This window comes from Mercenaria mercenaria, chromosome 8 (assembly GCF_021730395.1).
Source record: "Mercenaria mercenaria strain notata chromosome 8, MADL_Memer_1, whole genome shotgun sequence".
NCBI classification, from domain to species: domain Eukaryota; kingdom Metazoa; phylum Mollusca; class Bivalvia; order Venerida; family Veneridae; genus Mercenaria; species Mercenaria mercenaria.
This window is the reverse complement of record NC_069368.1, coordinates 41206910-41223100: the sequence shown is the minus strand read 5'-3', so window position 1 is coordinate 41223100 and position 16191 is coordinate 41206910. Positions and strand designations below refer to the sequence as shown.

Below are 16191 nucleotides of genomic sequence, written 5' to 3'. Positions count from 1 at the left end.
TCCCCTAAGTACTGAGTGTATTTAGTCTCATACAGGGGAACATTAAACGATATGTATGGACATTGTACCCACCTCTAGTCTACCTTCATACTGGTATGTCTCCGTGCCAGATGTGTATCTTGGTAACCGCACAGTCCAGAACCGTGCGTCTTCAAATTTCTTATTCTTATTATAGTACATATCTATACTCTATCATTTGCATCTAGTTTGCTACATATCATTCATTACATACTTCCAATGTTAATATATATCATTCAGAGCACTTTATCTATTAGATTACGTATTCTTATACCAAGGCATCTTTACATACATTCTTTTGCATTTTGTATTAAACACTAGCCAAACTGTGCTAAATCATCAATATATTGTTTACTTGAGTATCTTGTCATGCCATAAATTGCTCCATATTTATAATGGCTTCAGTGCTTTAGCACATTTCTAAATACTATTTGTTGCAATTCAGAGCTTCACTCTTTGTTAACATTTCCTCCAGTTCATCCATTTTTCACCATGGCTATTAAATGCTGCTAAAGACTTTTTAACTAAAGAATCAGCTCTTAACTTCATCTTCTATAATGCCTTCATTGCTTCATATTACAATGCGGTATTTTACTCTGTGTCTTTTCTCACATTTGAAGAAGGGCTGTCCATGAGTTTAACACGTTATATACTTTTTACGAAATTATATAAAGTGCCTAGTCATGACTTGTTCTCAGCTTCACACATTTATGATGCCATGTTTTTATACTTCATACCTATACAATTATCTAAGGGTACTTCAAAATGTTTGATAGCTTTCCGCATATGTGTATAATATATTGTGATGTACTAGTCTACGTGTCTTTAAGAAATTCATCTAGCGCACTATACATACCATTGTATATTTCTGTATATATTATATCGTCTACATTCGAGGTACCTCTTGCATAACCTGATATGCTTACGTTACGTATTACACACGCCTTACACATGCCCTATAAAACCGGTCTATTGTACACTTTTCGTATTAGACATTGCTCTATAGACCCTATTTACTATTGCACCCATATGTATACACATATTATATTAATATATAGGGATGACTAATTTGAAAGTTGACGCCTAGTCATGGTATTGAGCGAAGGCGTTAAAATTTATTTCAACTTTTTAACTTTATCATGCGTAGTATTAGTCAGTTATCCAGCTGATCTTAATTTAAATTCATTCCATGATATCTATGGCTTCAATATTATCTTTCCTGTTATGTCAGTATGCATCCTTACTGTTTTTACACCGTGATATTATTTAAGAAGCTTCTGTGAAATCTATATATAGTATACATGTAAAACGCTATCCTTGTATCATCTGTTCGAAAAACATTCCTGTATGCATTTATGAAAACTCTTTAAACCCGCGTACGTTCACCACAAGTGTCGATCTACTTGAAATATCCAGTTTCACAGCAAAAATAATATTTCTTATATTCCAATTGTTCCTTGAATCTAATTTATATTCATATTTTACCGCAAATTCAACAGTTTTACTACAGTTAGCTTGTCAAATATTATGAAGTTTGTAAGGTTCAGTAAATCCACTCTATAAACGATACAGAAAATTGTAAAATATATTTGAATGAATGAGTTCGGTAACATGTGATACTTGGGCTATTTACTTAAGTAGTTTTATTTATTTCGTAGTATTTAGGATATGCTGTAAGAAGAATCGGTTCAATGAATGTTTTGTAATCCTTGACCTTTAAAATATGTTTTAAGCCTTTTTCACAATTGGTGACAATGATCTTAATCTACGGATAAATTCACGACGATTAAACCATCCTATTTAATATTGCAACATCTTTGCTAAATCTACCCAGGGTTTAAGGCAACCCGCGGAGTAAATTGTCCGTTAAATGGTTTAGTATATCTTTTGATTGTTGTCATAAGCGAAATAAGAGACTGTTGGACAGTTGGTTGATCAAAAGAGACAACATGAGAAAATGGAAATATTTTGATATTATGAACTTTGACCATTTGACTGAATTTGGAGTCACGGGAATTTACCTAGATTGTCTTGTAAACATGTATCTGTCTGAATCTTTATGCATACTTAATTTTAAGTTTATCTGAAATTCTAACAATAGTTTGTAATGTACTAACTTTAAAGCTATAATGCGAAGAGTTACATTGTTATAGTGTATATCATTTACTGTTCACTGATTTTCATGTGTAGGAGGTATACTAGACCTAAATTGCAAACTTGCAAATACGATCAATTACTGCATACATAAAAAATCTTGTGTAAAAATATTAAATGACTAAGCTGGTTTTTATGTCAGACTGACAGCATATCGCGATTATTTTTCTAAAAATATGATATTAATAAACTATGACGTACATCCGTAGACATATCAATTCAAATGGATTATGAATAATGGATACATCAAATACTTAACTACTTCCATTCTAAAAGGGTTACATCTCGATCTGTTGGGTAGAGCGTTAGTTATGTTCAATGCAGTTCGGGGTGGTGTTATTCTGTTTTAGTGAGCTAGAATGGTCCTTCGTCATAAATATTCTGGCTCTAAGTCAAAATATAGGCATTTTGATATATAAACGTACCACGGTTGGTCCCCCATGATTTATCGTTCCTGACACACTTGAATCTACAGATCTTCTAGACCTTGAATCATCACTTGAACTGCCAGACTGTCTACTCAGTCCACCTAGTGACACAACACCAGAATCTATTCCTCCTTTTAAACAAACATAGCGACGTATGATTTTATTGACAATATACATTCATAAGATATACTGAGATTATGATTAAAGTAATGAATTAATTGTCAGATACAGAATAATACAGAATAGATAGCCAAAGAATGTATCACAGAATAGCCACTGCCCACTAGCTCTTAATTAATACAAGATATTTCATTTCCGAATCAAACATTTGCAGTGTATTCATCCTGTGAATGCGTTTTAATTTTAATATATAAGTTTTCTATCATTTCACCAAAGAAAACACATTCTCTCGCATATGAATGCATATTTCTGTTAAAATGATTACATATTTTATACCGATAAAATGTAATGAATTACGAACTTCAACAAATTCAACACTAACGCTTTTTCTAGCGCGAAAACTAACTTTTAAAGTGAAATATCAAACATTTTTAGTGCAGTTGTTTACGAGATGATCTTGAAGAAATTAATAGACAGGCTGGAACAAAACAGAGTCTTACTTGATTGTTGTGATCGTTGAGATCGGCCAGACGCAATAGATGATCGTTTCGGATCATAATCCACTTCTTCAGCACCATGGAAGGCAGCAACGTCCCGCCTGATTGTTCTCACTTCAGAGTCTAATAGATCAAGGTCATTTGGAACGTCACCCTGGAAATGTGTGTTACACTGACATCAAAAAATAGTATTCAAGATTCAAGATTCTTTATTATAGGTTGTAGAAATAAATGCAAATATAGTTCTTTTAAAAAAGGTTTTTTAAGTCGTTATCTACTAAAAAGATACAGTTGCATTAATGTACCTATGCAATTTAACGAAGAAGAACAGAAGATTTCACAATCTGTCTACAGTGACGATTTCGTCTTAAATTGTTGTGTCTCGTACATTCGAATCAGTATGGATTGGTACTTTGTTCCTCGGATACAGGTCCTCATATTGGACATCTTAAACTTTAAAATGTGCGGGATTTAGAATCCATCTACCAGCGCAGAGAAGCAATATTAATCCGAAATCGGAAAACATTGGACCTGCCTCTCAGAGACTATCTGTAGATGGAATCCTCAAACCGCTGAAACGATTGATTTGAAAGTGACAACAACTTATAACGTTATATTGTGTCTACGAAAAGCCTTTGTTTGGAAAACATAATCGTATTATTCAATCATAGAATGCTTACCACAGTTCTGGTGCAAAGTTTCAAAATCAGTCATAATTATTTAGTCGATGTTTCAATTTTTTAGATAGAGAGACTATGGTTATATATCGTTTGTAACTTATTTACAGTTTGGTTCGCCCAAATAGGGCATAAAGTTGAATAATCTTTTATCTGAGATCATCAACAGCACATATTTTTGGTTGACCTTAATTAAGAAATAATTTATAGCAAAAGAGTGCTTTAACACTATTTCTAATATGCTTACCTCTGTTAAAACACTCTTACGCTAGAATGACGTCACGTTTACGTGCGATGACGTCAAAGTTTTTGTTGCGACCAAGAAAGAGCGCTTCTATATTCTATCTACTGTTTGAGATTAAGGGCATATTAGAATCGAAATAATTTATAGTACAAGCGTGCTTTAACACTATTTATACACTCGGGTGGTAATACGTCGTTCAAATAATTTCACTCGGGCTGCGCCCTCGTGAAATTATTACGCCCGACCTATAACCACTCATCGTGCATAAGTAGTGTTAAAGCACTCTTCTGCTATAAATTATTTCCTAATTATGCTCTTTCTTGGTCGCAACAAAAACTTTGACGTCATCGCACATAAACGTGACGTCATTCTAACGTAAGAGTGTTTTAACAGAGGCAAGCATATTAGAATGCCATATAAACTTTCGTTATACGTTTTATAACCAGATGACATTATATCACAACTGTCGCTATGATATTAGCGTTCTTAGAAAATGATCGTGATCTACCATTTATTTCGAAATATTACGGGGGTATATATATAGATCTATTAATAGGTTAAAGCAGCTTAATTTTACGACGCTTCTGAACAACAACTCTCATTCTGTTCTTATGCAACTTACCTAGCGATCGATTTAGTCTTACTGTAAAAATAATGTTTGTGTGACGTAAGAAAATGTAAGAAAACAACATCAACAACAAACAATTACAACCTATGTCGCTCACCTGACCTTGACTATTCGATCATTAAAGGTGGTCAATCACATTTAAACAACATTTAATGACATTTTTTACTTTTTGTATATTCTGGTAGAGAATTATTTAAGGAACAAAAAGATCGATTACATAGAGTTAGATTCCTATTTGAAATGTATATTTTATTATTTTTATAAAATTTTGTAATTACTCCCCTTTAATATGAAAGTATATAAAAAGCTGGGTATTTCTTTTTATTTCGATACAGTGTCTAGTTTTACATTTGCATTTGATAGACATATCAACTATTGAACAATCTGAACCAAAATGCAAGTTTTAAAGCTGTGTGTAGCTTCTGAATTCATTTATTTCCAATCTATCTTGGTTGCTCAACCATCAAGCGATTCATGAGAAGAAGTCATTTAAAGGTTTTTATACGTTACGACGCATAGTGCCCCCATTTGAACAAAATTGAGACTAGACCTAACAATGATGCTACAGACTAAGCCTAATGAAGATCCATCAAGCGGTTCATGAGAAGAAGTCTTTTAAAGGTGTTTCTATTTTCAGGTCTAGCAGTCCTTTAAAGGGGACCAAGCATCCTTTTAAAATGAGACAGGACTCGATTACAATGTAACAATTCCAGTTTGATGACAACTCATGAAGAAGTTGTCTAACGCAAATTTCATTTTTGGCCCTAGCTGTCCCTAAAAGGGACTGAGTGCCCCTATTTGAATAAAATTGAGAGAGAGAGGACCATATAATGATATTAGTTTCAAAGGAGAAGGTATTTAAAGTAAATTTCTGCCGACATACGATTGGCGGCGGACGATAGCTCACCCTGAACGCGTGGTACAGGCCTGCTAACTAAAACTACTTTCGAGAGAAAAGGATGTCCGTCTCGGTTATTTTTACTAAATTCTGATAAAATACATCACTCGTTACGAAAATCATTTAAGTTTAATTGAAATTAGTTACACTTAAAAGGACGTCCAATCTTCATTTTCTTGTTTACGAGGTAGATTCAAGGCTATTAAAAACTCTTCTCTCATTTCGGGTTTGTATTAAGGTAGTTCTGCACGTTTGGAACGAAATTATTTCTACAATGTAGAATTTGATTAAACACTGACTTTTCAAAACTTTAGAATATACATAGAAAATTAAGCAAATAAAAAAGATAGGGTCGTGTGCTTGATTTTTTGCTAGACTGATTTGAAAAATAGCGACCTCACGCAATATTTCATAATGGGAGTCTATGGGAAAATCATAACTTTAATAACATTTTCGCGAATAGAAATTGTTCTACAATGTAGATTTTGATGAAACTTCTCACAGTTGTAAATAAAGAGATGGCCTATAATTTGATGAAATAAAATATATAGGTCCGTGTGCTTATTTTTGAGATATTTGACCATGATTAAAGTAAACCGGGCATTTCACGCTAATTTTAAGACGTTATTTTGATTTTTTTAACGAGTGGTATGTTTTAATATCATATTTTGACTTTACAATATAGCAACAGTGCCATTGTAATAAATTTACTCACAGGTTGCAATTAATTCATAAAATGATTTTCTGTTCCATACGCCAAATCCAATCTTTATTCTACGTTTCCCGGAAAAATGACGTTACGCCATCACTTCCGGCTTATCAAACGTGCAGAACTACCTTAAAATGCAAATAAATTAAATGTTTTTACAAGAATACGCCATGGAAGTCGTTGCTGAAATTCCCGTAATCAGCCACGGTCTAATATACCTATGAAATGATCTACGGAAGTTGCAAAGTATTTGTTTTATGGTTGTACGTCGGATTGAAACAAACAAATAATTTAAGAAACTGAAGCGATTTGCTCACTTGACTAAAATGTTACATTCTTATTACCCTTTAACCAACTGTCTAACACGAAGACTAAAACACGAGGTAATTTGTGTAGTTGACAACTTCACCATTCGGCAGCTGGAGTCCAGTGGAGTCCAGATCGCGAGTCTAATATAAGTAGTGTTCATACAACGGGCTGGGTATTATCGATATTAAGGAATAAAGTGCATTTCTATTCAGTTGACGTGAGAAAGACGTATTTTATCATTGGCGGGTTTCTGTATTGAATTTCTCTGTCCGATTGTTTTTTTACCTTTCGTAGATAAAAGTTTGTCTTGTGATACGATTTGATACGAGTTGTTTACTCTAGCAGTTTTATTGTTACCTTTTCATACTGAAGGATTTATAAAAGAGATTGTAACGCAAAGTGGACCTCTTATCAAGCCAAAAAATCGTTTTATGACACATATTGTTCAATGCTCTAGATATTACGACAGGATCAATATATATTGCCTATTGGATAAATGACGTCTACATATTTTGTTCGCTATTTAAGGATACTATAGGGGGGTCAATTAACTTTTTTTTATTTTATATAAATTCATTATACTTTCCTCTATCAGATGCCAAAAAATGAATTTAAAAGTTCAAATATAAAACTTTTATTTGATGAATTTCCAGGATTAACAGTAAATATTTGACAAGTGTTTACAATAACACCGTTCTAAACAGAACACCCAAGCTTTAAATTTAGTCACGGTATTTCTGGACCATCAGCTTAGCAGCTGATTTCCTGAATCTGAATGATTATAATGTGGACATGTAAGGCTCCAGAGTTAGCATTAATGGGAATTATATTGCTTTGATGTAATCGAAATTATATGAGTGATCATCAGGTAAATATATTTTGACTGACTGTCTTGGTGGAGAGGGTTGCGTAATTATTTGTGAATAATTATTAATAATGTTCAAATTGTGGACCTATTAATACATGGAATGGAAGAATGACGTAGTCTGATTCGTTGGCAGAAAAATAAGGAAAGTTCATGCTTTGATGAAGATGGGGCCTAAGGATTTAGTTCTCTTTATACATTTTCTTCGTTTTCTTAGAACAGAAATTTACAACTTCCTGAAGCGCTTGGTGTGATTCATTCTTTATGAAGAAAATTGCATAAAAATGTTCCTTTGAAGGGGAAGGATGTTCTATAAAAGTGTTCAATCTTTCACCTTTATTTTGGCATGCTACACAACGTGTTTATTCTTCAGAAATGTGGAGAAAAAACATTAAAAATGGTCAACCCTCGACCCCTTAGGGTGTCCTTAAGCAGATACCTTCTTGTTGAAGTTGCTAATAAAAGCATTTGTATAAAAGCTAACACGTGATTTTGACATAGTAAAGAATGTTTGAAAATGTACCACAAAAAGGAAGTTGATAAACATACCTTCGATATTCCTATCACGTAGCCTCTCCATAATTCACGTTCGGTTGATTTCTTTGTCTGTAAAAGAACATCTATTCATTTTAACTCTTACCTCCTGATTACTCGATATACAAAGTTTCTTATATATTAGCATAAGCATGGACTTTCTTTATAACATCATATATTTCATCAATGATATCGGATGTTTGGCAATGTATGCAAAATGAAACAAAACGTGTAAAGAAACTTTTTAGGGGAGGACCGTCCCCAATGTTGTTAAAATTTGTGGTCTGACCCTTTTGTGTGTTATGGTATGTTTGTTGCCGTTTGAATGTATTTGATTAATTTATAATATATATTATGTAGAATAAGATAAAACCTTCTCCAGTTACAAAAACATCATTCTTTTATACCTTTGTACTCTTAATTGTATCCTACTTTTACAGATAAAAGTAAGGAGAATTTTATGGGTAGTATAAATCACTAAAATACGTCATGATATTTGATATTCAAGTATTAAAATATTATATTTTACTAATGCATTGCTCGTGTGTTCAATGCAGTATAAAAAACAGTGTTTTAACATCTTGGGGTCACACGCACATATACTTGTATGCAAACGTTTCATTTTTATGTCTTATTTAGCATATTGTTTTGTTACAAACATCTTCCATTTCAGGAAGAAGTGTATGTAAAGCTTACAGTGTTGCACTTCCAAGAGAGTGCCTGTTTAATCGCAAGAATTTACCTGTTAGTCCGAACGTTATTCTTTAGACATTTCAGTACCCGGATGACACAAAAAAGTTAACTGGAGTTTTCACCCAGATATTCTTATTTAGAATGTTTCGCGTTTGACACCTCACAATTAAAATCAGATAATTCAAATGCAAACACATTAGGGAATCATTTCTTTACCAAGAAACATTCTTTACAAAAAGCCTTCTACGAATATATGTGGAAATGTTAGAAACAGGTCTATTATGTAAAATGAAACAATACTCTTCAGAAAGGGTAAAACTTAGAAACTTACATTTTGCTATAATTTTCCAAAGAAGAACAAGAAATCAAAATTCAATATACAACCGGAAAGTAGAAAAAACAGCATAATCCAAGAATGGTAGGTCAGACATTTTTGAAGTCTTCACTATTAAAGGATATAGATACAAAATGAATGATGATATTCCTAAAACGCATTCCTCTTAAGACAAAGCTCTACACCAGTGTTCGTACGAAAGTTTTCATAACATATTTTATATAATCTGCACAACGAACACAAAATAAAACAGATTGGAGCAATACAGGCAGAGGTAACAAACATAAAAAAAATGCAAGCCACTGAAATATGCCTGTAAACCATTACATACATAATAAAGAAACCCAAAGGAACCAAATTCGCATTAACTTGATGATTATGTAGAAAGCAGAACTCCAAGAGAAACACCACAGGAGCCCGACGAAACAGGCCAAAAGTCCGCTTGTTCGAAACTTGTTAAACTAATTGCAGGTTAAATTGTGAGTCAAAATATATGTCTTGGTGGGAAACTCTAGTACTCTATATTTGATTTACTTTTAATGTTTTCAAAATGTTGAACTATTACTCTAAAATTAATCGGCGGTTAGCTTTATCACCTGTTAAAGTTTCGAACAACTGGGTCCTGAAGACAATCAGTCACAAGTGATTCTAAGAACTGCCTGTGAAAGGTTGTCATGTCATCTTTCACCTAACCCGCCAGGCTGAACATTAAACGTGCGGATGGAGTCGAGGAAAACGTAATACTTTTTTTTCATAAAAAAGTTCAGGAATTTACCGAAATCGTCCATGGCCCGAAGTTTGTAAATGATATCCCATAACATGTTGCACGGTACTTAATACAAGTAATATACAATAATAATATAATTTCTTATAAATTATTATATTGTATATACTAGTAGATAGATTGAAATCCAAAAAGGAGGCCAAAGGAAAACACAAAATATCATATTTTTGTTGCATGATCACAATCTGCGAGAAATATAATATAAGAAGAATATTGCTGTTTTGCCATTGACTTTGCAGGATGTTTCTATGAAAAACAGATACCTTAAATCTGTTCAGTCTGTTCCCTGTATTCAGATCAAATTTGAAGCCCTTTGTGGGATGTCCTTTTCTAACGGTAAATTCTGTGTTACTGTCTAAGGTCAGATTGCCAATTTGCTGAAAGAAACGAAATTGTTTAGAATATAATTGAAACCATGTATATACATGTACATACAAAATTCCTTATATGATGACGTTTTTTTTTTGTTCGTTTCGTTAAAGATCAACGTAATATTTTCCTTTTTGCAAACATTGTATACATCTACGACTCAATGTGAATTTGATTTGCTAGTTTAATATATGTGTAAACGTATGCACGAATGCATGTATTTATGTTTATATATATATATATCTTTGTTTGAATGATCTCTACACTGTTCTCTATGAAGTGTGTTCCTCATGGGCAAAAAGCGTGAACGAATAAGACAAGAGTGCTTTATGGACAGTCGCGTTCATTAACTAGGGCTTCTTCTGTCCAACATATTTTACTATTCCCACAAAGATAAAGGCAAAGATAAATAAATACTTTTTAACTTACCGTATTTTCCGAGGGTGAATCTGTGCTAAATATGTATATTACATTGCCTTCCAGTAGTGCAAATAACTTTTCGTACTTGTAGCCAGTCTATAAATATACAATTTTCAAAATAAACAGTTGTAGACCAAATAATTTCCAACGGTGTAGTCTGATCCGGAAAAAAATGTTTAAATGAATAAGCGTTATGCTGTGATAGACATTCTGTAACAGGCGGCATCATTAACGTCGTGATACATTTTTACGACGCAATAAATAATAAAATATCAACGCAGTAAAGCAAAATAATAGCAAACTCGTTGAATTTACTCTTCTCTTTATGAAAGTTGTATAAAATTTGATGTAAAAAGTATAACCATTTATTTTATAGGTTTTTTATATTTCAATGTGAAATTTATGATTCTCGCAGTTAACCGAAACTTCTATTATGTAAGAGACGAGGCCCGTATGTCATAATTATTAACAGTCAAACATAATTCACATAAAAGTATTTTTCTAATGGTAATATAGGTATATTATTCTGTATTTAGTCAACCACAAATATGTGCATTGTTTTCATAATACTGAACATGGTATTCATCGCAAAAAGTGATATTCTTATAAACAAGCCCACGCGTTTTACAAAATCTAAATTTATATAACATGGAAATCACATTTACCGACGTTGTAATATATTTGTGCTGGCTTTTGTAAATACTCTTTCTTAAGCATACAATTTAGCATTAATTTAACTATTAGACACTTATCATACTGCTCTTTTTATTGTAGTCATAACATGATATACTACTTAATATGATAATATCGGTGGAAATCGAAGTCAATGTGGACCAGATCAAGGTGATATTCACCGAGGTATATATTCACCGTTACAAATAGTGGTATATATAATATACATTTAAAGCCTCTAACAAAGACACGCGCTAATAAAAAACAAAAATGAATGAATAGACATGGTCCTACACAAACAAATCTATTTTATAAAAAAAAGAATACGCATTTCGTATAAAGACATACACATTTCATGTAATGACATACATGTATACGTATATCATTGATACTCAGCTTAATGACTGACATATGAATTGCATACATGTATCTGAAGAATCCTACTTAAGAAATTAGATATTTTCAAAAACATTGGTTTTATGATGCAGCTATATCTCTTAGAGATGACCAGTGATGTCAAGAGCTGACGCTTTAAACACTGATTCAACCCCATATGTTCGGGCACATAGAGTTGGCTAGCGACAAATTCTTGATTGTTATCCGTTTTCAAACTTTATCACGAAGACCCCTGCTGCCATGAGATGGGTCATCAAGGTTAACTCGGACATTTGTACATTGTGTATGTGCATAAGTTTACATAGAAAATGCGAAAACTATATTACCCTAACCAGTTAGGATATAATTTTTTTTACCCTTTATAAGGAAATAACAGAATGACCAGAAGTTGTTTACTTTTGAAAGAAAATGTAAAGTGACCATATCTAACTTACCATTGTTTTGGTTTACTTTGTAAAAAGGACTTTATCAAAACAATTTTTATACAGACCTCCGTTTCAACATTTATCAGCCAAATATTTAGTGTATGCAATAAACACTTCATGTGTTTATGCTCAGCCTTTTTTAATTTTCTTTAACAGAAACCATAAGTAGACAGTGTCGCCGTAAGTTATGACAGGAGTTAGTAACTGACAGACTTGAAGAGCGACATCTTTCTCAGTTCAATAAAGAAATCATCATTGTTAGACCGGCGTTCGGTAAGGATTTTATTGAGGTTCAAAATTACAGTAACAAAATTCTTTTTACGGCTTTATACTCATAATATATAAAATGTGCTAAGATTACTTCATGACTTCAACAGATTATTAACAAATAATCAAACTATATGATAAAATTCATTTGTACTTTAAATTCACATGTGTAACCTATGAATTTTTAGGGTATTTTGTATTCTATTCAAAACGATTACATAGAACTTGCCGTACAACTTTACCTAAGATTATCATTTATTTCTTGTGCAAATATCGGCATTCAATAAACTTCACTTTTTAATATTACTTCTTTGTTTGTATTAGCATTTAAGAGATCTTTTTTTAAAAAAAAAAGTCCCTAAGACATATATAAACGTCTAAGTTTCAGGTCATTCGTATAGTTGAGAAGTATAATTGACTAAAAAGTTCATGTAAAAGTTAATGGTACATTTATTCAGATTATTTACCCGTCTGTTTTCGGAACACGGAAGTTTCTCACGCTAGTCTAAAGTGAATTGAGCCATAAGCTAATTTGCAATTTAGTTGCAAGAAACCATACTGATGCTGCAAAAGTCAGTCTGATATTTTATCAATTCATAATCAAACTACCAGCTGAAGTAACAGGAAGTTATGTGTGCACCTACCGCTTTTAGTAAAGGTTGCGCGTTAATGCTTTCATACAAGTAGAAGTCTAAATGAAATTATCATAACTTTTCTAAATTACCGAATTACGATTTTGCATAATGCATGCATACAGACAAACCAAAAACGCCTGGATCTTTTGACGGCCTGTGGCGTTTGATTTTGTAATTTATAATAAATTAAATAAATTTAATATCATATCTTGAATGCATATCCAAAAGGGTGACAATTTTAACAATTTGTGGCAACTGCAACTAAATATTTGTGATTTATGTACGCATATCAAACTCGGGCTTTAAAATTATTTTTGTAGGTAAAAGTTTACTTTTCTTTTCAAGATATTCAAATGATTGATTTGCAAGTTTTATTAAACTGGCTACTTGACAAAATTACTTAAATAACCGACTTAAAGGGAAATTCCCCGATGGATCAATTATTAGACAAGGAAGTTTAGAACCTATCTGCACGTTATCAATTCGAAATAGTTATGAAATAAATATTTCGTACAATCTTGTTTGCAATATTTGGTTAAATTTAAAAAATTGAAGTGTCAGTGTTTTCTGGGTCATCTTCATAGGCTTTCAGTAAGCGGTGCATATACTCGTAAAGTTACATATTTTAAGAATTGCCACTGTGTAAGTCAGAACATTTTACTCTGTATGGTCCTATATAAAATGCAAAAGTACAAAAAAAAAAAGAAAGAAGAAAAAACGACCCTCCACAAACATTAAAGAATATTTAAAAAAAAACAACATATATTGCATAATATGTCGTTTTTTTGTTGTTTCTTGTATCCTTGTAAAACGAGAACATTGGCTTTAATTACATTCTTATCTGCATTTTATCGCTTTTAAATGTGATTAAACTGCAGGATTATGTCACTCAATAGGAATAATCAGTTGTTGTGAAATGAATGAGTAAACATATGTATTTATAATTACAGACATTTTCAAACTCTGTTACAATTTTTTCCTTTCCTTCCCAGAAAACGTGCACAGACATCCTTCTTATGTACTTTTATAATCCTCAATAAAAAGCATTAAGTCAGATCTGTTAATGTTAGAGCGCATTTGTTAAACGTAAATACGATTGCTAAGACATATTGTTAACATTTATTTAGGCATTTTGATATGTTTAATTCAATCATTTGAGCGCTTTTAACAGATATTGTAAACTGAGACGTATTTCAATTTTAGATCGAAATGAAAACATTGACAGGATATTCAGTAGGTAAATTGTATTTGTATTTTTGTCTTGCTTGACAATAAAAGATAAAAACATCCCCTTACCGGATATATTATGTATTCATAAACAGGCACACTAAAATAAAAACAGTTAAAACTTAATGAAACTTATCATGAATGCAGAGAACATCATTTATCATATGTTTTTCAAATTTTCAGTGGTTTATTGAAATAAATCTAGTCATTTAACAGTCAAATACATAAACTATTGTATTCGTATGTATATTTTTTCTGCTAATATGCGCCAACCAAATGTCACAACAAATGGAGAAATATGAAAAACCAGAAATTTCTTTCAGTCATGATCACAAGGTTTTACAGTTTCACTCATGGATACTTCGATCTTACTCTGAAACAAATGAGCCGTGCCATGGGAAAACAAACATAGTGGGTTTGCGACCAGCATGGATCCAGACCAGCCTGCGCATCCGCGCAGTCTGGTCAGGATCCATGCTGTTCGCTAACAGTTTCTCTAATTGCAACAGGCTTTGACAGCTAACAGCATGGATCCTGACCAGACTGCGCGGATGCGCAGGCTGGTCTGGATCCATGCTGGTCGCAAACCCACTATGTTGGTTTTCTCATGGCACGGCTCAAATGTTTTCTATAGATTACCTTTCCCCAAAAAGCGACCACTCACCATACGAACGATTTAGCCTTTCTTGTTTTGAATAAAGGTGACAATACAAGTAACAAGAGCTGTCCGTAAGACAGCCAAGCTCGACTATTCGAAATATTGTCCCAGAAGCAGGAAAATATTACCCAAAAAGGTTAAATATCAATAGAGTTTTAAGTTCAAAAGGGGATATAATTTGACCAAAATGCATATCAGAGTTATGGCACTTGCTGCTATCAACTAGTTTTATAACCCCGAAGACACATGTGAAGTTTCAATTCAATATCTGTATTAGTTTTGGAGATAGTAACTTGCATGTAAACCTTTAACCAGAATTTTCTAAGTCCAAAAGGGGGCATAATTTGCCCAAAATACATGTCAGTGTTATGGGACTTGACCCAGTGAGGTTGGCTGTTGATCTAGAAAAGACAAAATAAGTTTCGAATCTATATGCCTTTCAGGAATAGTTGTATGTACTCGCACGCAAAACTTTAACCAGAACTTTCTAAGTTCTAAAGGGGGCGTAATTTGGCCAAAATGAAGGTCAGAGTTATGGGACTTGGTGCTATCAACTAGTTTTATAACCCCGAAGACACATGTGAAGTTTCAATTCAATATCTGTATTAGTTTTGGAGATAGTAACTTGCATGTAAAACTTTAACTAGAATTTTCTAAGCCCAAAAGGAGGCATAATTTGCTCAAAATACATGTCAGAGTTATGGAACTTGACCCAGTGAGGTTGGTAATTGACCTAGAAAAAGAACAAATAAGTTTCAAAGCTGTATGCCTTTAAATGATAGCTGTATGTACTTGCATGCAAAAACTTAACCAAGGTGTGACGCCGACGCCAGGGTGAGTAGAATAGCTAGACTATTCTTCGAATAGTCGAGCTAAAAATATTGAATGATTTTGTTCAAAAGAAAACAACAGTTCCGGCGGTCCCTTGTGGACGATTTGTCAATGGAATGTTAAAATCCAAGTAGTGAAACTGACCTGATGATGATGATAATAAAGCTGCACTGATATGTAAATAGAATGTTATAACAGACCTGATAATCTCATGTACTGATTTGTAAATGGGATATTACAATTATAGTTGTAAAGCAGGCCTGGTGATCTCGTGTATAGCGATATGTTAACGGATTGTTAAACTACAAAATGTGCAAAATGTTTATTGATCTATCGCATAGGTATTTCAGCAAACACAACTCAAGATTTCAACAACTCACACTCATCTCAACATCAAGA

The 16191-nt window shown here is 32.8% G+C and overlaps 1 protein-coding gene across 12 annotated transcripts in view; it reads right to left on the bottom strand.

Annotated features, from left to right (window-relative positions):
• The window catches only part of LOC123566534 (uncharacterized), a 42610-nt gene that overhangs the window by 21300 nt on the left and 5119 nt on the right, over positions 1 to 16191 (bottom strand). For 10 of the 12 annotated variants that reach the window (XM_053549766.1, XM_053549764.1, XM_053549762.1 and 7 more), the window contains exons 2-6: positions 10691 to 10777; positions 10156 to 10269; positions 8097 to 8153; positions 3221 to 3371; positions 2598 to 2731 (exon numbers count right to left, since the gene is read on the bottom strand). In XM_053549766.1, coding sequence (XP_053405741.1) covers positions 2598 to 2731; positions 3221 to 3371; positions 8097 to 8153; positions 10156 to 10269; positions 10691 to 10777 — 543 coding nt within the window. The other 2 variants (XM_053549763.1, XM_045360729.2) reach the window with 2 other exon arrangements.